We start from the raw sequence: 20,952 nt of genomic DNA on the forward strand, positions 1-20,952 counted from the left end.
GTTACAATGCAGTTTTTAATCGCATGGCTGCCTCCTCTCAATCCAGGAAGAGATCTGATGTTCTAGTTGTCCAGAGTATTTAAAAAGCTTCTATTAGAACTGAAGTGCTTATCCTTACAACATAATTTAAATAATCAACCTCTTCCTTTAAAAGCAACTTACCCCAGTGAAATAACAAGGGAATAATAGGTATTAGAATTGGTTGAACTAGAAAAGTTGTATTTAAAAATTGTTGACTGAAGTGGGGGGAAGAAAAGCTGAACAGAGGTGTTTAGAACTGAAAATACAGTAGGCGTGGGGAAGAAACACGTGCATTGCTCGGACCACAAAATGAAAAGCAACAGAAACGTTTCTGGAGCTGTCTATACAGGAATGATTACGCCCCAATTTTTGAAGTAAAACAAAGCTTAAGCAATCTCTTCATTGTTTTGAGGAAATGAGAATACTGCTGTAAAACCTTGCATTTATGCACCTGAGAAAAAAGGTTGTATAAAAATTCTTCCATTTTTTGTGTAATCAATAACAATGATATCATGTGGTGTTCCTATTTTGCAATGTTACTCTGACCATTAAAGGAATTTTATCATGTAATTTAAACTTTGAACTTAACAAGCCAAGTTTTTTTCCAACAGGCAGCAATTTTCTAGAAGTATGTGCTGATAGCTTTCAACATCCATTTTAATTGTGAAGTATACTGATTTAAAAAACTGAGGAAGGCTACTGAAGAGTATACTTGTAGTTTTCCATCAGCCCTGTAGTCTTCCTTTTTCTATCCTATTTATAGATAATAATCTTTCACAGATTCCTGTGTATGAGAATTTTATATTTTCTATTGCCTATAGTAAGTATTATATTCTGATTGTTGAAAGGATATTTGAATGTGTTCATTTTAGGAAGGAAGGAAATAGCAAGATGATTATTTACTCTGTGATCTTCCCAACCAATGCTCATGACTGGCAGTGTCTTCTGCTAATAGTCAAGTTGGTGGTTCTTGGACAGTTGAGGTGCGAGGGAGTTTCGTGCATGTTTCTATTTCGGCGTAAAGTAAATCACCTTTTAATTTGCACTATAATTAATGAAATTCCTCTTCAGATGCGGTGATTCAAGCTCTTTGTCTGCTAATTCAAGAAGTTGTGATTGTCTTGATCCAAAATCCTTCCAGTTTATGCATATTTATAGGCACATTATTTTATTTTTCTTTGCAGTTGATAGGAGCTATGAAGAACTACAGTGGCTGCTTACTATGGTTCAGAATGATCCTGTACCCTACATAAGGTTAGTGAGTTAATAAAGAGCTGATATTTTCCCTAATGCTGGAACTAGTAAGTAAATTCTTGGCCTGGAATTGCTAGAATAGAGCAAATGCTTAAGTGCTTAATACTTTTTCACAACACTGTTTTTTCTTCCTGTTGTTTTATGTAAATTGAAACATGTTTTGATGTTTCAACAGTTCACACCTCAAAAACAAATAATCTACGTTATATTATTTTTGTCTTTTATATTCTACCCCTGTGGTGGAAGTCTGAAGTTAAAGGTAATTTCCTGATCGTAAATAAAGTATATAAACCTGATGTTGCATATGGCAAAAAGACTTTGTAATATTTAGGAAACACAAAGGTTGAGGCATAGTATGCATAGTGTTTTGCCAGCAAAGAGTGCAAAGCAATTGTTAGACTGTAGATGGGGTGAAAGGATAATGTAAAAATATAGTGTAATTTCTAGTAATGCCTGTTTCAACTTTGTTTTCACTAATGAGTGACTGGATATTTTAGCACTTCCATTACAAACCTTTGAACACTGAGTAATCATTGTTTTTCCCCAATACTTTCTTCTTATGGCCAGCAGTAAAATACTGAGTTTCAAAGATAAATAGTATTACTTTTACTCTCTCTCTGTAAGTGATTTCTTACAAAGTTCATAGCTGCAGGATTGTTCTCTTTCGGTCATTCTTGTTAGTGGAAGTGAATACAGTTTGGCTCACTAGAGGAGGTTTAACTTCAGTCTAGGAAGGAGATTTAACTTGATGTGTGTCTCTTTAAAGAGGACTTTAAATTTTGAGTGCAATATGTAAGCCTCTTCTAAAAGAAAAAAAAAATCTGTTAAAGAGTTTTCTTGTATCAAATGTGTAAGACAGCAAGAGGAAAGCTGGCTATAAAGGGAAAATAGTTAAAATAGTAAGTAACGGAACAAATAATTATTCTCATACATAAAATGTTTTGAAGGCCAAGTTTAAAGAAAGTGGGGAAAAATGTATCTACTTTCAGCTCAGCGTGGAAGTATTGTAAGCAAACACAGTAAGTGCAGAATCTGTGTACAGCAATGTGACATAGGAGGGGACAATGTTCCTTTCAAGAAAAATGTGCAAGTCACTGATTTTGATCCTGCTATTTTGTATCAGTCAAACATTTAAAGTTATTTAAAAATCATTTGGTGTCAATATGTAAGGAGTTTATTTGCCGTTGTTGCTCCTTCTTTGTAAGTATCAAGTAGGCAAAAAAGATTGTTAATAAACAGAAGAGCAAAATGTAGCCTACAATTTTATACCCAACTGTTAAAAATGATGTCTAATAACATCTTGCTGCTTTGCACCTTACTTTTTATCTTGAAGTTATATTGCTGATGGTAAATCTGTGTCTATGCATATTGTGGACAGAAGGAAGAGCTAAAAGCATAAAACATTGGTCAAAATTTTGGAAGAAATCCTGTATTTCAATAAGTTGGTAAGAATATTGCAAGCTGAACAGACTTTGTATTCTTGGTGTATTCACTTGGATTTAATAAAGACTGTTTTTTCTATTTCTTTCAGGCATAAGATTCTGGATATGCTGACTAAGAATCCACCTTTTACCAAGAATATGGAGTCCCCTCTATGTAATGAAGCTTTGGTAGATCAACTTTGGAAACTGATGAATTCAGGTTGGATGTTTGTTTGGTGTTTTGGTTTTTTTATTGTAAGTTTGGGGTTTTTTTTAAGCAAGTGTTAAAGACTTGCTTCAGAATATGCCAAGAACTCTGTCTTAGTTTCGATAGTTAGAAATAGAAATTCAGTCTCAGAAGTTTAATATCATGTATGTACCTCCAGAACTTTCTCAGTGACACAGGGTACCAAACCTTGTTTTTCATTCTTTTGTCTACTACTGTAGTGTGCTTTGATGTACTTGGGCATAGAATGATTCTTTGACCCAGGTGTTCAAAGCAAACATTTCCTCAAATGATTCTGTTACATTTTTCTTTATAGTTTGCTTTAGATTAGATAGTCTCTCTTTGTCCTTTGTAACTAAACTCTGAGAGAATATGAGAGGATAACATTTGTAAAGATAATTTAAATGAGATTTTTAGAAGTGTATTATAAACCTAAGACTCAATTTGCCTTGTGTGATTAGGAAAGATCCTAATGAAAGAAGGGCTTGCATCTTTACCATTGACCTGTTTTTCATTACTGAAGCAGTTTTATCCAGTCCTGACAAACTGCCCTTTAACATCTGGCACATTACTATATAGATTACATATAAACACTTATACAGCTTTTTTTAGGTCATTGAAGGCTGTCTGTTCTCTGCGTATCATTATTTATAGTGTTTAAAAGTTTACAGCTACACTCCAGGGGCTGAAGTTGGAGAGGCTACTAGTAGTTCAGTTTTGTAGGATTTGCCAAGTGTCAGGCACAGAAAATTAACAATTTTGATGTTCCCATCAAAGAGTTTGTTGTTCCTTTTTCTTGAGAGAAGAGTGTGTGCTGTGTTACTTACAACCATTACCTCTTTTTTACAAGTAACGAATACGGTATACATTCTTATCATAATAATTCACAGGGCTTTAAGTACTTATATTTCTGTGCATCAAGATGACACAAAGTTTCAGTTTATTTTCTGTAAGGGTTAACTGGTATTCCAGGACACCTTGAAAAAAATGTTTGTTAGTGTGAGACAAGTTAGTAGCAGGGTTTAAAGCTGCATGATTCTAGAATCATGAGTTGCTTTCATTTAACATAAGCACATGCAATAGAAAACAGACTGATTGATACATGTAATCTTTTTTTTTCTTTTATGTTAATCTGCATTAAATTGATAATACTCACGAGTTCCAGAGGTTGCAGAGAAATTCAGCAACCAATTGTATTTAAGCTTAGCTGTTCTGCTCAAAAAGGAGAGAGCTACTGAATGGTAATTCATTATATCATTTAAGATGTACTCGTTCAAGAAGTTGAGTAAATTAACTTATCTTTAAAATATAGGAATAGTTTTTAAGTACTCTCCAGAGAAACGATTTTAATGTTATGATGAATATTCATATTCCTTTCATTTGTAGCTGGGTAAGTGTATGTACAGCTAAGCTTACTCAAAACACTACTTAGTCCTATGAAACTTAGTATTTACAGGGATAGATCTTGTAATTTTATTTTGTGCTAAATCTTGCACAGCCACATTAACATGGCAGTTGGCACATCTGTGTCTTGTTTACCAGATATAGTTCTATTCCTGCTGTGGAACAATATGTTCAATAAACTTGCAATCAGTCAAGAGCTGGGCTGAGTTAACACCAGAATCACTGTATTTGCAGCGTTGCACCAGATGTTAGATGTCTTTCTGTTGTGATTGGTGCCAAACATGCTTTGGCCGTTTGTGTATGGAGATCTAAAAGCAGTACACAGTTTGCAGTGAAAAATAAAATCAATGAAGCATTGCATTTTGTGCAGTAAAAGAATACGTATCTCCAGTATCAATACAAATTAAAGTATTGAGTATCCAGTGAAGTACATGACATAGTAGTGACATCAAAAAGCGCGCTTATACATTGCAGCTTTGTGTTCTTTATCAGCACAGTTTCCAGAGGTTACAAATCTCAGTCATGCTTAAGGCTCCTGCTGCATGTCATGGAATACATAGGCAAGTGCAATCCAATCCATTGATATGGGAAGCCAGGTTGGTAACAGTGTGCTATTTAATTGTCCGATAGTAAAACTTAAAATGAAACTTGAAAAATAAAAGAATATGGGGGTGATTATTTTCCTTTTATTTTTCATTATGATGTTATAGCACTTAGTTTCCCAGTCTTGTTCTACTACATATATCTAGCTTACAACCCAAACAACTTAAAGCCTTTCTTTTAAGCAGGGTGTGGCAGGTGAGTTTGAGTCAGTAAGAGGCAGGAATAAAGAGAGAAGTGTCTCTTAAGCACAGAAAATGTCATACTCTGGTGGATCCAGATCACTTAAACTGTTTTATTTGTGGAGGAGGAAAAGATTGTATCTCTGTATTAACAACAATCTCTTTTGGATTTTAGGAACTTCACATGATTGGAGATTACGATGTGGTGCTGTGGACCTTTACTTCACACTTTTTGGCCTCAGCAGACCTTCTTGTTTACCGTTACCAGAGCTTGGACTTGTTCTTAATCTGAAAGAAAAGAAGGCTGTACTTAATCCAACGATTATCCCTGAATCAGTTGCAAATAATCAGGAACCTGTGAATAGTACTAACAATCATGGACAGTCAGTGGGATTTCAGAACACCGTAAGCACAAACCATCTGCATACATCGCATTCAGCTGGCTCTGAGTCCTTGCGTTGGTTACTGATTTAATTTTGTACTGTGTTCAAGCTTCCCATGCTTTACCTAAGCTACCTTTATACCTTGTTACTCTTTATTCCTTCCACATGAAAAGTTGGCATATACCATAACTTTTTTGACTTTTTTTAACTGTTCTGCATAGCCTATGCAAGCATTTTACTTGTTTTTTCTAGTCTCATCATTTCTGTTCTTTATAAAACTTCACTTTTTCTATATTGCTTGTGAGAAATGAAGTGATTCACAGAAATGTTTGATGCTGTGATGAAAACTTTTTTATTAGACTAAGAATATTGCTTATAGGCAAGTTAAGCAATTTTCCAAAACAAAACCTTTTATTAGTAAATTTACTACATCTTAAAATACAAAGATAAACCTCTTTTTAAACAACTTAGAGATGTGAGTGTTGAAACTTTAACACATCTTCATTGATTACTTCAGTCTGACTATTTAGTACTGTGCTCTGAAGGATTTGTAACAACTTCTGAAAAATCTCACACATTGTTTGATGTCTTTATGGCTATGGAGGCTTCAGTCCTAACACATAATCCATTGTGTAGTTAGAAAATAGGTCTTAGAAACTATTCAGGTCATAATTTTCTTAAGAATAACTGTCATTGCTGCTGGAGTAAGTCTTTTCATTGGACAAAGTTAATTATGAGGGAAAATGCTCAACAGAGATGGAAATAAGGAGTAATTTTCTTAAGTTTCTAAAGCTACATTTGATTGAAACTGCTTAGGATTAAATCCTGAAAGAGAATGTGAACATGTGTTTGAAACTCTTTCCACACTTTTGAATGGGATAGTTTACTGCTACTTTATCAGTCCTATAGTTAATTTTTATTCAGAAGTATACTGAGAGTGCAAATTATCACAGTCCCTTGCAGGCTTTTTCCAGTAGGGGGAGAAAATGATGGAGTCAAAAATCATTAGAGCTATCATACTTATTTACAGAACTTGTAATAAGTCCTAATTTGCTGTACATAAACATCAGAATTAAATAGCAGGAGACATTTTGTTGCCAGATTTTTAGGCTGCAGTTCAGTGAACATCCAAACTGTTTTTGCAGCCAAACTACCTTAATCAAAAATTTTCCTCTTTTCTTTTTCCTGTACTGTCCTCTCCCTTATGCTAGCACAGTTGTTGTTGCTGCATAGTGAGCTGGATCATGGGAGGATCTGGTTGAGAAATACCTTTTTTATGAACAGATATTTCCTGCTGGGTCAGTTTCCTGGTCCAGTTCATCATGTCATTATGCAAGTACTTGTGGCAGCCCCGGACAGAAATGTGTGAGGAAAAGGCTGCTTCTTTTAGCAGCAGTACTGGCTTACCGTAGTGTGAAAATACACCATTAGTTTAAGCCTCAATTCACACTTCATCCCTCGTATCTTCTCCTATACCTCATCTCCATTCTCCTACCCCTTACTTTTAAGGTTGCCATTTTCACTAACTCCCCCAAAATTCAGGGAACTGATTTTCCTTGTTAAAATAGTCAAACCAATCAAACCAGTAACACAAAACAAAGACTGCCTTTGACATCAGCCAAAGCTTATCCAAAAGTGTTTTACAACAGCAGTGTGTTGGGTTAAATAGTAGGGAAATCTAAGGGGGGGGAAAAGAATTAACAGGTGATAGAATACATCAGATTAACTAGATTATTTAAAGCAGACTATATTCTGAGAGCATAAACATGTTAAAATCAGTACTGATAGACTTGTGACACAGTGTGCTGCAAATAATAAAAGTTACCTACTTCATAAAATTGAACTGGAATTACTCGGGGCAAGAGTTTGTGGGGCTAGGGTACCCTTTGTAGGATAGAGGAAGAGCAGTTCAGTGGAGCAGCATGTGCTCTTGAGAGTCTATGATACAGCTTTTATCTAGTTTTTAGTGGTCTTTAATCAAGTTTGCTTCTGTGGGTACTTTATTTTTCCTTCTATATTTTGTGTATTGAACTTGTTGGAACACCTGTCTCCTGTTTTAATGACTATATGTGTAACCTGGTAGACTCTCCTGCTATTTTTCTATGTGACCCTGCTTTTGTTGATAATCTAAGCAGTAATTTACAAAACAGTTTAACTCCTATGAATAAATATTGTTGTGAAATCAAAACAAAAAACCAACCCAAGTTACAAGTGCTCATTATGATTTGTATTCAACAAAGTAAGCATTAGGTTTTAAAGCTAACTAAAAAGAAGATTCAGCTAAATTCCACATGTAGATCAGAGGCTATCACAGTTTTTCAGCTGAGATTTGGACTGAGAGTCTGTGAGGCACAGATTTATAGAAAGGCTATTCAGAGGCAGCAAATGTTGTTGCACACCAACAGTACCATGATTGTGAGAAGGGACAGAAAAGATGCCAATGCTAGATATGCAGAGGGAGCAGGGACAGAAGTAAAGAGAAACTATGTTTGTAGGAGAGGTTGGCACAAATCCATACAGGGTTTTAGAAAATACTTTTTGCCAGAGCTACAGGGAAAACCTTGTTCAAATCACCCACTTCACTCAGAAGTGTTTTCAGCTATCAGGTCTCTTTTAGGCTGAAACATGGCTCTTGCTATCTTCTAATTTTGGTCTTTTAATGCTGCTTCAGGAGGATGATCATCTTGTTAAGGAAACAGCATCCAGCATTTCTGGTCATCAGCAGGGGGTGAAGAGGAAGGCTGATATGCCACTCGGGTCTCCATTGGAGCCAGGGCAAATACTAGAGAAGAATGAAGACAGTAAAGTCAAACTCAAAATCAGAGTAAGAAGTGGAAATTCAACTTGCGCAGTATGTAGGGTATTCAGAATAACAGCAGTGGCTTCTGCTGACTTCCCTTAAAGCTGTGTTCAAACAAAAGACATGTTGTGTATATGTGTACAGTAGTTGTTACGCTTGCTTTAGCAGAATCGCTTCCCATCAGATTCTTTATTGGCTGGCAAGAACTAAAGTTGACAGTTAATGCTCTTGTTCACACAGCTTCATGGTAAATTAGAAAGAAGACAAGGCACTGACCCTTTTTAATTTTATTGAATTTTTATTCCTTTGCAGTGGTAGATATCACTTCCTTTCCCTCTCACCCCCAGTTTACCTCAAAAATAAAATACTTTCAGTTCTGTTTAGTGATATTCTTACAAGTTATTAGCATCTGCTTATTTTTTTTCCTGATACCTTAGTTCTCAAACTCCCAAGAAGAGGAAGAAATTGATATGGACACAGTTCATGACAGTCAAGCCTTTATTTACCATCATTTGAATATGTTGGAGAGACCATCCACACCAGGTATGAATAAATTTATTGGCAAAATGATAGTATGATTTTTTTAGACCATTTCAGTTTGGGGGAGTTACTGCTTGTTCCCATACATATGATGTTGTTAAGTGTTAAAAGTTAACTGAATTCCAGGAAGCATGTTAAAGGGTGCATAAGAACATTTCTTTAGCTTCCAGTCTATATGGAATGTGTACCTGCATGTTTTCATACATATCTAAGTAAAGGAAGTATGTATCATGCTTATAAAAGTGAAAAGCTAAGGAATTAATAAAATAACGTAAAAATAACCTAAAAATAAAATACCATAAGCAATTAGGTAAAACTTAGTTTGCCATAGTTGTCATTTAAAAAGTAATAATTTTGAAGATTAAGTTAAAACAAATAGCAAGACTATTCAGGTTAAAAAAATATATCTAACCTTATTGATCTATGATTTAACATCAGTTAAAAAAACCTCAAGCCTCAAAGATGCTTGGAAGGCCTTTTCAAAGTTGGAAAGATTGCATATATGAGTAAAATAGTTTAATTTCAAACACTTCTTTTCTTTTACTCCTTTTCTTAGTATCACTTCCATAAAATACTGGACAAAATTACTTCTCAAAGAATAGTGTTTCTTAGAAACCGTAAGGCAGGTTGAACTTCACTGAGGAACTTCCACCTTCTTAGTTTATCTGTCATTAGCGAAGAAATTCAGTGGTTAGTCTCATTTTCTCAAAATATTTTAACTACATTTTTAAGTTGACTTCCAGAACATGCCAGTGGAGCTAAACTGAGGTAGTGTGTCTATGTAGCAAGCATTTTGACAGATCTTCAGTACACACCCAAAACAAGGGTTTAAGGTTGCAGGACTGCAATATGTGAAAGTGAAGTATTTGGCATTAGAAGTAGGATTTAGAGTAATCACCCTTTTGCTTGTTTTTCTGTTTTTGTCCTGCGGTTGCCTAATGTAAAACACGGGCAGACAGCAGGATCTAGAACATTGGTTCTGTCTTGAGGGCCCTAGGTCCTGAGCTATGCTGACAGGTGACCTCATCTGCTTTCCCTGGGACCTGGCAATTTAGTGGCCTCATTTAAGAGAAAGGCTGGTGGATGTTCCTCCTCACAGTATCCTGCTGAGGCTGGTGCCTTGGTGCTGGCCAGCGGTGTGGAAGCTGTAGGCTCATACTCCCTTAAGGCCTAGTGACTTAACATTTTTACTTCCTTGGCAGATGCTGTAGCCACTAAGACGTTTTTTGGGTTTGGGTTTTGGTTTTGTTTTTTATTTTTATAAAAGGTAACTGCTGTCATTGCTCAGCTAACAAATGAAGTTCACATGGTGACACAAAACACAGGGAGGTCGAGTTTCTGGATTCCATGTGGCCCTTGGTTAATGACATGTGCCTGTACAGCCAGCTCCACTGGGATGGATTTGCTGTTAGGTATTTAGAGTAGCAAACCTCACAACTTTTTGCCTAAAGCATAGGCATTTCAGCAAAAGGGAAGGCTGCATATAGGTTGCTCTCATGAATTTAGGAGCCTAATTCCACACAACCTTCACTTTTAAACCTCTCAGACCTGCTTTGAATTTTGTCCTCAGTGTTATGGTCAACCATCACATTTTCTGTTACAGCAAAGAATGACACATCCATGGCATGCGAGTGCAAAGCTGATCCACTGAGAATTAGTATTTATAACTCTTACGTGATATTTTGCAACAATTTTTTTTTTTACTAGATTTACACACTCTACGGAATATAAAGTCATAAACGAAACTGCCAAATACTTCACAAACAGGACTTACGGGACCCTCTGTACGCCAGCTCTGTGCTGCAGGACTATTGCATATTAAGTTTGTGCTAGAGTTCAGAAAGGGTCAGGTCTGACCAGGAGTGGAGTAGTGGACAGCTGACTGCTGCTTTTGTAGACCTACAGCAGACAAAAGCTACTTGGAGTTTCATTTGTGTGCTGAATGACCTTCTCACCTCTGCTGTTTAGGCATTCAGCACACTAGAATACATTTTCTTTCCTAGGTAATAAATGAGACAAATGCTGGGGTTTGCCACAGAATTCATTTTAAATAATAAGCCTTTGAAAAGTATTATTTTAAAGCATTTCAGATTAATTTCATTTTCTTTGGTTTGTGCGGTTAGAAACAGTTCCACTTCAGATATTCTTTGCTTCTAAAATTTCACCTGTTTCTTATTCATAGCATTTTTCTTAGAAGCAGAGATGTATGAATTTTAGACTGAGTAAATAAAGACAGTTCAGTCTTTAGGAAATGGTGTGCTTCTGAGAAGAAACAGATTGGGGGGGGGGGGAATAAAAGCATACATAAATAAAATTGTTCACACATAGGAGTGTTCTGTTTTACAAAGAAGTCACTGATAATGTTTCCTGAGGAGCTTTGAGTTTTTGCAGGAATGATGGAGGATGGGTGTACTTCAGTGAGTGATTCTTGTCCATCGATTTCACAACAGGTTCCGAAATGGTCTCAGTATCTTGTTACTAAATCTGTAAGGTCTTGCATCTGCCTCAGTTCTGTGACTCTTACTTGGAAGGCAGTGAGCTCTTAGTCCATACTCAATTTTCCTTTCACAGCTGTGGGTTATGTCCCCACGTGTCACATGAAGTGTTAGGTCATCAGCCAAACACAGCCTGCAAACAGCGGCTGCCAGGAGGAAGTTCATGTTGGGTCTAAATCCTGCCATATCTGTGGTTTGGGGTTTTTTGTCGGGTTTGTTTTTTTTTTTTGCACTCCCCACATCATCCCAAATGATAATTTGGATTTGTTCAAGTTGATGTAACCCCCCTAAAGCCAGGAAAACATTATTTCGCTTCAAAAGCTTTTTTTTTTTTTTTTCTGTATGCTTTTGCTCGTGGATGTGGAGGATTAGAGTTGAGAGACACTGCAAAGGCAGTAAAAGAAGTCTTGTACTACAACTCTTGCAGGATTACAAGTTTCAGTACTATAATTACAGCATTTTCCACAGTTTGTATAGAAAATGTTTTAAATCCTACTAAACCATCCTGTCTACAATAACAGAACTGTGAACTCTGGTAGTTACAAGGGATTCTGAGCATTTTTCAAGAATTATTAAACCACACAAAACATCAGCTGTGAACTGTCTGAAGAATGCTGTTATGTTGATTATTCATCTGCCCAAAGGACTGGAAACATGGCAGCCTCCTTTGAGCTTCTAAAGCTGTGCAAGGTCATATTTCTAATGCTAGAACAGACTTTTGTTTGCTAGTAAATCATCGAGAATAGTAGTAATGCTCCTTACTCTTCTCTTAAGAGCAAAAGAATGTCAACATCAGATTTTGCGTAAGCGGTAGATTTAAACTCTCATTTCAGATTGTAAATTGTCTTGTCCTGTGTTGCTGACTTCAGTGAAGTCAGATTAAGATATGCTTCTTCATTTACCTTATTGTTTTGCTCATCTGAAAGTACAATACTTCAAAATTGACATTTAAAAAGTTCTTCTGTATGTGTTAGTAGTTATTGATGGGCCTGTTCTTTTTCCAAAACAAATGCCTGGCTGTAGCCTGCGTTGATCGGCCAGTGAAGTTGCATGTTGTTATGGCTCAACAGGTCATTACTGATAAATGTTTAATTATAATTTTCCCAACAGTTTTTGGTAGTTTGATAGTTGATACAAAACAGTATCCAATTATTTCTTTATTGAAAAGATAAAACAGGTAAATACACTCATGTTTTCCTTGTGCACTGGCAGTCCTTTTTCTGATTACATTCAGGAGCAGTGGGCTTTGAGGACACATCCTGAGTATTCAAACTCAGATCAGAAAAATCCTTTGGCCGTTGTATTAATCCTTTTGCTGTTTTCCAGGATAATCAAACTGGAAATTTCCACTGCTGATCTTGTAGGTGACTTTACCATGTGGATGAAATTTTGAAGGTCTAGGCCACGCTCATACGTGTTGATTGGATTGTGGTCTCAGAGTCTGCAGTTTCAGGAAGTAATGATTTAGCTGGATTTAATTGTTTCTGGAATGATTTGAAACTGGATACGCACATAACTGCAGTAAAGCGTAGAGAGAAACCACTGTAGTCATTATGTTTCAACAGTACATTTACAACAGTAGATTTGAGCTTGTGGTACAAATCGCTGCATGTCAAGTGTGGATGCAGTAGTTAATAGGAATTCTGTCTGAACTGTGTAAGAAGCCCGGTCCTCTGCAGCGCGGTGGAATTACCCGAGTTAGTTATAGGAGCACCAGTACCTCAAAGTTCAGCCATTAATGGCTCCCTGCCAAAAGGGGTTGCAGAAGCATCAGCACACAGACAAATATATCAGTGAACGCTTCTTGGATGCAAGGGCACCACTTGACAATGATGGATTTTTGCTTTACTTTCTAAGGAGGAAAGCACTGTTACAACTTGTAATACCTTTACATAACATCTAATATTAATATAGTGTCTTTGATAGTATCCATTATACATACGTTGACTTTATTACCTAAAATATAACTGTTTCCAAACTGGTAACTCATAGGCTTTGAGGTTCTGTAGCTAACTTTTCCTCACTGAAATAATGTGTGGTTAATTGTACGCTTCACAAGGAAGGGTGTTTTCAAGTGCTTTATCCTAAAGTGCATGAAAGCAGCTTTAATAGAAACATAAGCTCTGCAGATAAAGTGACAACATAAATGAGAATTGCTGCAGTGTCAACTACATGATTTAATAAAAACAACATCATATTGTAGCTGTGACTGTCTCTGAGAAAACAGCTCGGAGCGCTCTCAAACCTAGAAGATGGATAAGGCTAGCAACTGAATTTCCAAGTGAACTACCTAAAACTGTTAGAGGCACAAAGTATTCTGAATTGACTTACTGATTTAAATGTTCTTTTTCTCTAGAGTAGAGAATATGCTAGAATTTTCTAGAATATTAAATGTAGTAAAAATAACACTCCAGTTAAGCTATTATTTTAATGTAAGGACAAAGCAGTGTAGTTGCTAAATGAAAGTCAAAGGAGGAAATTAATGAAACCATTACCAGTTAAAAGTACATTTTAGTTAAATCACCAGCTTGTCTCTGCAATACTTTAGCAGAGGCTATTCTCTGGTATAGCTATAAGGAATTATCTATCTGGATATAAGTCCCACTAAAGATACGAAGTCAAATAAATCTGTAAATTGGAAGTAGTTAATTTTTTTTTATGTTGGAGCCAAATTAACTGCTGTGTTTAGCACATCCTCGGAAAATATTTGGGTGGTTTTATGGTTTTTTAACTAGACCTTTACCTCTTACTCTCAAACTTTAAATTTTGTCATATGGTCCTTAAAAGAACACTCTATGAGACAGAAAGTTGTTAACTTTTTTCAGAGGTAGCTGATTTGAAAATTCCGCTCTTAAGACAAATGGCAAGACACACTTGCATTCTGGAAGCTTGGAATTATTTATGCTTGATAACTTTTTATATGTGCTTTGTTGATGTTTCAACAGATGCATAGACACAGCAGTAAATTAAAAAATAGTGTGTCTTCAGAGTTTCCAGGGTAATGCTAAAAAAGTAAAGCAGAAATAAGGAAATACAGGATAATTGTCAAAACAGTTTTTAAGATCCTTTCAGCTTTTTTTAGTGTTCTCTCATTAGAGAAAATGCTAGGCAGAGCTGCAGTTCAGCTGCTAGGCAAGGGAAGTGCATTTTTTTTTCTCATTAGCAAGCTTTCTTTGGGTTCTGGGAGGGACATATCAAGTGCTCCATGCTTGTGTTGATGTCCCCTCCTTCCCAGAGGTGGTCAGTGTCAGGTTCTGGAGCACCACCCTGTCCTCAGCTGAAACACTGGACTCATGGGCCTTACCCTTTCCTGTGATTTTGTGAAGTTGGTTTCTCCTTCTCTGACATTTGAATAAATCAGGGTGCAAATGGGGTCATTTTTAAGAAGCGTCAATTTGGAGAAGCCCTACACAAGCCAGATGTTCTAAATAGATTGTGCATTGAAAGAAACAGAGACTGTAAGTCTGTGGTGTCCTGCCCGCTTCACACAAAATCAGAAATATAGGAGCGACCACATGGAAGATCTTATGAAAGCTTGTTGGCATGTTAAAGTCTCGAGTTGCATGTTCTCAAATTGTAAAGATTAAAAAAATAAAAAAAGAGTAAAATAGGTAAAACACAGTACCCAACATCATCGTTCGATGTTCATTCGCCAATGATTCTTGAAAAAAACCCAAAACTTACCCTAGATAATTGATGAATTATCTGACTGTGGGTTTTATTATGACAGAAAAGGTTACTTTAAAGCTTACAGAGATCTAAACCCCTTTCATTCTAAAACTAAAATATGAGATCTGTGTTTTCATATTTTATTCTCTCACACGATATCTACAGCATTTTTATCTGTCCCTGTGAAAAGGTGTGCACAAAGTTTCTGATCTTTCTCCCATGGGATAGTAATCCTGTCTAATTTTAAACACCTACCCAGCTAGCTGGAACACCACAAAGCCAACAATTACATTGGAACCTCCACATCCAAAACAGAAGGATATCCAAGTGGATAGACACATGTATGTGCATTTTCTTCCAAGGAATGCTAAAAACCACTTCAGAAGCAAGCTCCTGGGCTCACCCTTCAATTATTGTCTGTTTCTGTGATTTGAGAAACCCGTGTTCCAGCCCTGCTCCCTCTGCCAGGAGGACGTGGGTTCCCTGCAGGAAGAGGGAGTGCTCCGTGCCTCCCTGCAGCAGTCCTGCTATCCCTGTTGACTCGAGGATGTTATTAATGCCCTGTAAAGCAGTTCCTGTTTACACTTGCTTTCGTAGTTTGGCAGGTTTCTGGCATGGGCTTTACATAGATATTAATTAAAAAGAAATCAAATTGAAGAAAAAGTGTTCTGTAAGCTTAACAGTGAATTTTACAGGTGGAAATCTGTAAAAAGTTGTATAGAGCTTTTATAGGTCTGTCCATCTTACAGACAACTGAGTTTGGTAGTCTGCATACCTCCATACCTCCTCCCTGAGCCATCATCCAGAATCAATATATTTTATTCCTGATTTTAAAGCAGTATTTAACAGTAGGAGGAAACTTTCTGAGTAGTTGTTACTTTTACATTTGGAAAACCCAACAGATTATAGTGATCGTTGACTTCTCTGAAGAAAATGTATGTGTACTCTTAGTGCTGGCTCAGTAAAAGCAGATTTTTGTAATGACGTTCTTTCATGTCTTACTGACATTTGTGCTGTATTACCGATGTTGACTGTCTCCTTAAGTGTCAGTAGCCCTTGAGTTGCAGTTGGATCCCATTTCTCCCCTTCCTGAAGATCTTCCAGCCTTTTTCAGTTTCTAGGTGCCCATCACCACCCCTTCAGTCCTGTTGACTTTAAGCTACTGTTGTAAGTGCTCCCTAACTTGCTCCAGTCAATGGTGTTCAGCTGCTTTAAATAGTAAGATTTATTTAATAACCCACTGAAACAAGAAGTGGTCGTGCAGACTGTTGCCTTAGCAGAGCTGGCAGTTCAGTAAACAGCAGGAAATTTGGACAGTGGGTGGGTAGTGGAACAGAGTCAAGAGGGTCTGTTTGATTGTGTCCTTGGTAGTCTTCACTGGCACTTGGCACTACTGCTACAGCATCCCTGCAGGCTTAAGCATGTTCTTGTACTGGTTATACTGGGTTAAAATTTTTAAAGCTCAGAGGCTTAGCTTTCCTTTGAGGTTGTTACAGATGTAGTGTCTAGACTTACAGGTTCAGTTTCCATATAAAAATAACTCCACCATTTGGAACTAATGGAGCTGTGAAGTTTTAATGGTTTGTGTCATGTGTGTGGGTTTTTTGTTTTCTTTTCGGTTGACTTTAGTTTGCTTTGTATATTTTAATGCATCATGTGCCTGTAGTTTTGAGAACATGTGAGAATGTGTTCTGTACCGTAGGTAATCTTTTGTACATCTTTCGTGGACCAACACCAACTGGTGGTCTTCAGGTCTTTTGCCACGACCTTTATTTCCATGTTACTAAAAGCTGTGTTGTGTCGCTGCCACAGTTCACCTTTAACTGCTGTAGCCTATTTTAATGGTGTCAGACACTGTGTGCTGTGATTTTTCTGAGGTACAGCCTTCAACCATTCCTCTTCTGACAGCCTGAGTCAGAAAGGCTCTTTTTCCCACCATTCTGTCTTCTGTTTGATGGCTGGTTTTGCATCCTTGCAGCTGCTAAAGAAAATTTTCTTACATGTTTAAAAGCTTTAGAGAAATAAGCTCAGGTTACAGGCATAGTTTTAGGTACAGGTACAAATTCCTTAAGAGAAATATAATTAAATAGTTAAATTGTGAAGCAGTCTTGTACCTTTTTGCTTCAAATACAGTATAGTTTGTGTTCTGTCTGCATTGTCAGGAACAGCTCCGGGTAACAATGTAAAAAAGTTGTAGTAACTGTGGATTGAAGTCAGCAAGTGGAAGTTTGAATTTGTGTGTGTATCTTCTGTGTGCCATAATATACATAAAAAAGTAAAATCAGTGTGAGTTCTAACAGTAAATCTTTGCATTGATAACATGAGCTTACAACTGCGTAGCTCTGCTGAAATAAAGTTTTTTTAAAATATTTGTGTAGTAGAGATTTTAAGTCTGTAGGAAACTTGTACTCTAGTCTAGTCTAGTTACCTTTGTAACATCAGTGGAATTTTGTATTGCACCATATTCACATGTTGCAGTTGAGCCCAAACATATTTCTCGAAAGACAATGCTTTTGCTGTTTAAGACTTTAAGCAACAGAGATTTCACCATGTTCCACAGTAAGTCATTGATTATCCTCACTGTAAAAATGTTCTGTATTTCTATTCTGACTTCTAAACATTGCATACAGATGTAGATTTTGGGGTTTTCAGCCATATTTAAAAACAAAGAAACAAACAAAAAAACAGAACAGCTGTACTTTCCCGTGTATGTGCTTGATTGAATCAGTTGTTAATCTTTTGGATAAGGCTAAAAAGATTGCATGGAAATCTTTCTCAATGCTTGTTTGTCATACTACAGGGAGCTGGCTCTTCAGACTTCCTAGAATCATTGCTATAGACAAATCATTCTTGCCTTTAAAGATACAAAACCAACCACCAAACTAAAAGATGTACTAGGAAAAAAATGCGTTCTCAAATATACAGAAAAAGATAATTAAAGGTATATAATGTAATTCCTTGTTATTTAACAGGGATATTTTCACCAGAACCTGGGGGGATGGGGCAGGGACGATGATGTCACAACACACAGCCCCAGACATTTAAAGCAACTGTGAAGAAAATCCATTTTAAGTAAAACTTAAAGGAATAGTTGTCTTCAAAAATCTGATGGTACATTGCCACATTTATCTAGTAGTTAAAGCATGTTCTTGCAATGTGAGTGATTTCATTCAATTTCTGCCTAAAGGAATTCGAGCCTTCCTACTTTCCAAGTGATTCCCCTCATTAACAATGTTATTCTTAGATTATTGCCCTTCAGTCCCTACTGCTGAAGCTATTGCAGTTTGTGTGAAATAATGAAATGTTAAATGAGCCAAAGAGAGAATGAGAGAGTCATTCAGGAATTGAGAAGTCATGGATCAGATTTTCCTTCTTCAGATTCAGATACCAGGCTTACTTTAGTGTATTTGTGAAATATATGCTAATAAATACAGTCTAATTGTCTTTATTGGAATTTGCTTTTTGTTTAAGAACAAAACGTTGTGTGTAATTTTGCAGATAGGCTAAACTGGTTGTAAGGTACACGTTTTTGGAAAAAACAATTTAAGTCTTCTGTGCAATAGCAAAAGGTTTGTATGTTCTTGCAGGGTGCTTTAGCTCCTGACTAAAAGGAGCTCATATCCCAAAACTGTACTTTAATGTATGCTAGTCCTGCGCTTCATACCATAGTTTTCATAAGCAGGTATGTTTTCATTATTCATGGTATCGTGGCCTTCCTACTCTATTTAAAAATGAATTTCTGGAAGCTAGTATAACTTGGAGTTTCTTAGCTCTTCACAATTCCCTGTTGTCTGGGATACATTCATACTTTTGAGGGAGGAAGGAGTACCCCTATAAAAATTGTCAGTAATACGGGAACTTTAAAGAGCCTTTTCTGAAAAAAACTAAGCGCTAATGGTGTAAGTATCCATAACAGATTCTACATTTGCATGTTTAAATGACAGTGTAGGCTTTATCTAATATTTCAGAATTTCATATGTTTGAAAACAATGCAAGTTACTAATCCCACTATATCCATTCTTTCAGGTAAAGAACAATCTTCGGGAGAGATGAACATGCACCCTGTCTCAGCAGCTCCACTCTCTGTGTTTAGTAAAGAATCAAACTCCTCAAAACATAGTGATCATCATCACCATCACCACCATGAGCACAAGAAAAAGAAGAAGAAACACAAGCATAAGCATAAGCATAAACATAAACATGATAATAAAGAAAAGGATAAGGATCCCTTTGCTTTCTCTAACAGTCCAGCCAGTGCACGATCAATCCGTTCCCCGTCACTTTCAGACTGATACGGTGGCTTCTCTGGAGTTCAACCTGCAATATTCTCTGAATACGTAGAAGGATGTACATAACTATAGCTTCTATCTTTTTTTATGGAAATAAGAATATGCGAATTGCCTTAGCAATTCAGAAGCTCTGCCGCCGTCCTCGTTTGAAGCCTTCTATTTGCATATGCGGTTGTTCAAATAATATGATTCAAAAAATATGTTTTATGATTCTGAGTCATTTTGTATTTCACTGTTCTCCACACCTCCCACTCTTTTTTCCATTTTGAACAAAGAAAACAGCCCTTTATGTAAGGGCCCCATGTCCACTGGCAACCCCCTGCACATCATGCTGACCATGTGTACTGCCAGAACCAATTATGTTTTAAGCCTTTGAAGAATGTTATGAGGCAGAGTATGTTTTAAGCAGAAGCCAATTGCCAGACCTTTGGTGAAGTGCTGTTCCCAGAGTAGTATTGTATAACCGAGCGTAGACCTCCTGAGAAGACAGGGATTTTCTGTAGTCTTCGGTTGAGCTGTTTCTTGCTTTAACCATTACAATGTAATTTCAGAAGTTCAAGAACAGTATGTAGAACATTTGCCTTTTTCCAGGTACTAAAACTCTTTAAAAATTCCAAGCTGCTTTTAAGCTGCAGGTATTTATTATGGACATGACCCTTTGAATATAATGACATTCTGCAATTACGCTTTTGGAATTCTAGCAAAATGCTTAATGCATGTTTTGTCCTGTAATCAGGCTTTTAGAAATCCAATAAAGGTTGCAAATTATTTTGAAAGAGGCAGAATTTTTTCTTCCAGCCTGACATTAGAATATGCTTTTGAAAGGTGTCTTTGCTGAAATGAAAAAAAAAAAAATTGAAAAGCTTAAAAATTAAAAGATTGAAAAATATATATTTCTTCCTACTGAGGGGTGGGGTTTTTTTGGAAGCATTCTATATGATCAGCTCATGAATCCACAGGAGAAATACATCAGCAGATTAAGCTAGGTCTGGGACTTTAAATGATGGATACATTGAAATTTCTTCAGCTGTGTTTTATGCAGTGTACTATTTGCACCCAGCTAATGTTTTATTTAAAAACTTAAGTTTTAGAAGTTTTGCTAACAGAGAGAAGTAATCTCTAACACTTTTTATGTGTTTTCCTTTGTTTGTATGTAGAGGCAGGGGTTTTATTTCCATGCGCTGGTTGACTTCTGTTGCCCAGTTCACTTGACATTTAGTTTTCTACAAGATGGTTACTTTTTTTTCCCCCAAATTCCTGTGAGAGACTGATTCTCCTTTTTAGGGCAAAGAGAGAAAGTTCAACACGTACCCAGGAAGTTTTTTGTTTAAGCCATATTCTGTTTCATGAAAGTTAATAAATACTTTTGTATTATATACCTGCTATTGAATCCTGTAGTTTTTGTAACAACTTGTCTGTAGAACAGAAAGATGATAGACTCAGGTATTTAGGAATACACATATACTTACTTTGTTATTCAAGCACCGTATCCCTTTAATGCTGTGAGGATAGTTGCGCTCATCATTGTACTTGGAACACATATTAAGATATGTTTGGGCTGGATTTGGACCCGGGCACCATTGCAGCCTCTCCCCATCTGCTGCCATATCAGCAGCTCTTTACGTGAGGTGAAGCCCTTACCTTGATGAGTTTTGTTCCTTCTCTAGC

At 36.6% G+C, this 20,952-nt stretch overlaps 1 protein-coding gene across 1 annotated transcript in view; it reads left to right on the plus strand.

Moving 5' to 3' along the window:
- TAF2 (TATA-box binding protein associated factor 2) overlaps positions 1 to 20,660 on the plus strand; it is a 63,872-nt gene extending 43,212 nt beyond the window's left edge. The window contains 6 exon segments of the mRNA XM_027798548.2: positions 1,206 to 1,275; positions 2,807 to 2,916; positions 5,284 to 5,513; positions 8,163 to 8,315; positions 8,729 to 8,834; positions 19,022 to 20,660. Coding sequence (XP_027654349.1) covers positions 1,206 to 1,275; positions 2,807 to 2,916; positions 5,284 to 5,513; positions 8,163 to 8,315; positions 8,729 to 8,834; positions 19,022 to 19,287 — 935 coding nt within the window. The 3' untranslated portion in view covers positions 19,288 to 20,660.
- Positions 20,661 to 20,952: the final 292 nt, after the last annotated feature.

This window comes from Falco cherrug, chromosome 3 (assembly GCF_023634085.1).
Source record: "Falco cherrug isolate bFalChe1 chromosome 3, bFalChe1.pri, whole genome shotgun sequence".
NCBI lineage: Eukaryota > Metazoa > Chordata > Aves > Falconiformes > Falconidae > Falco > Falco cherrug.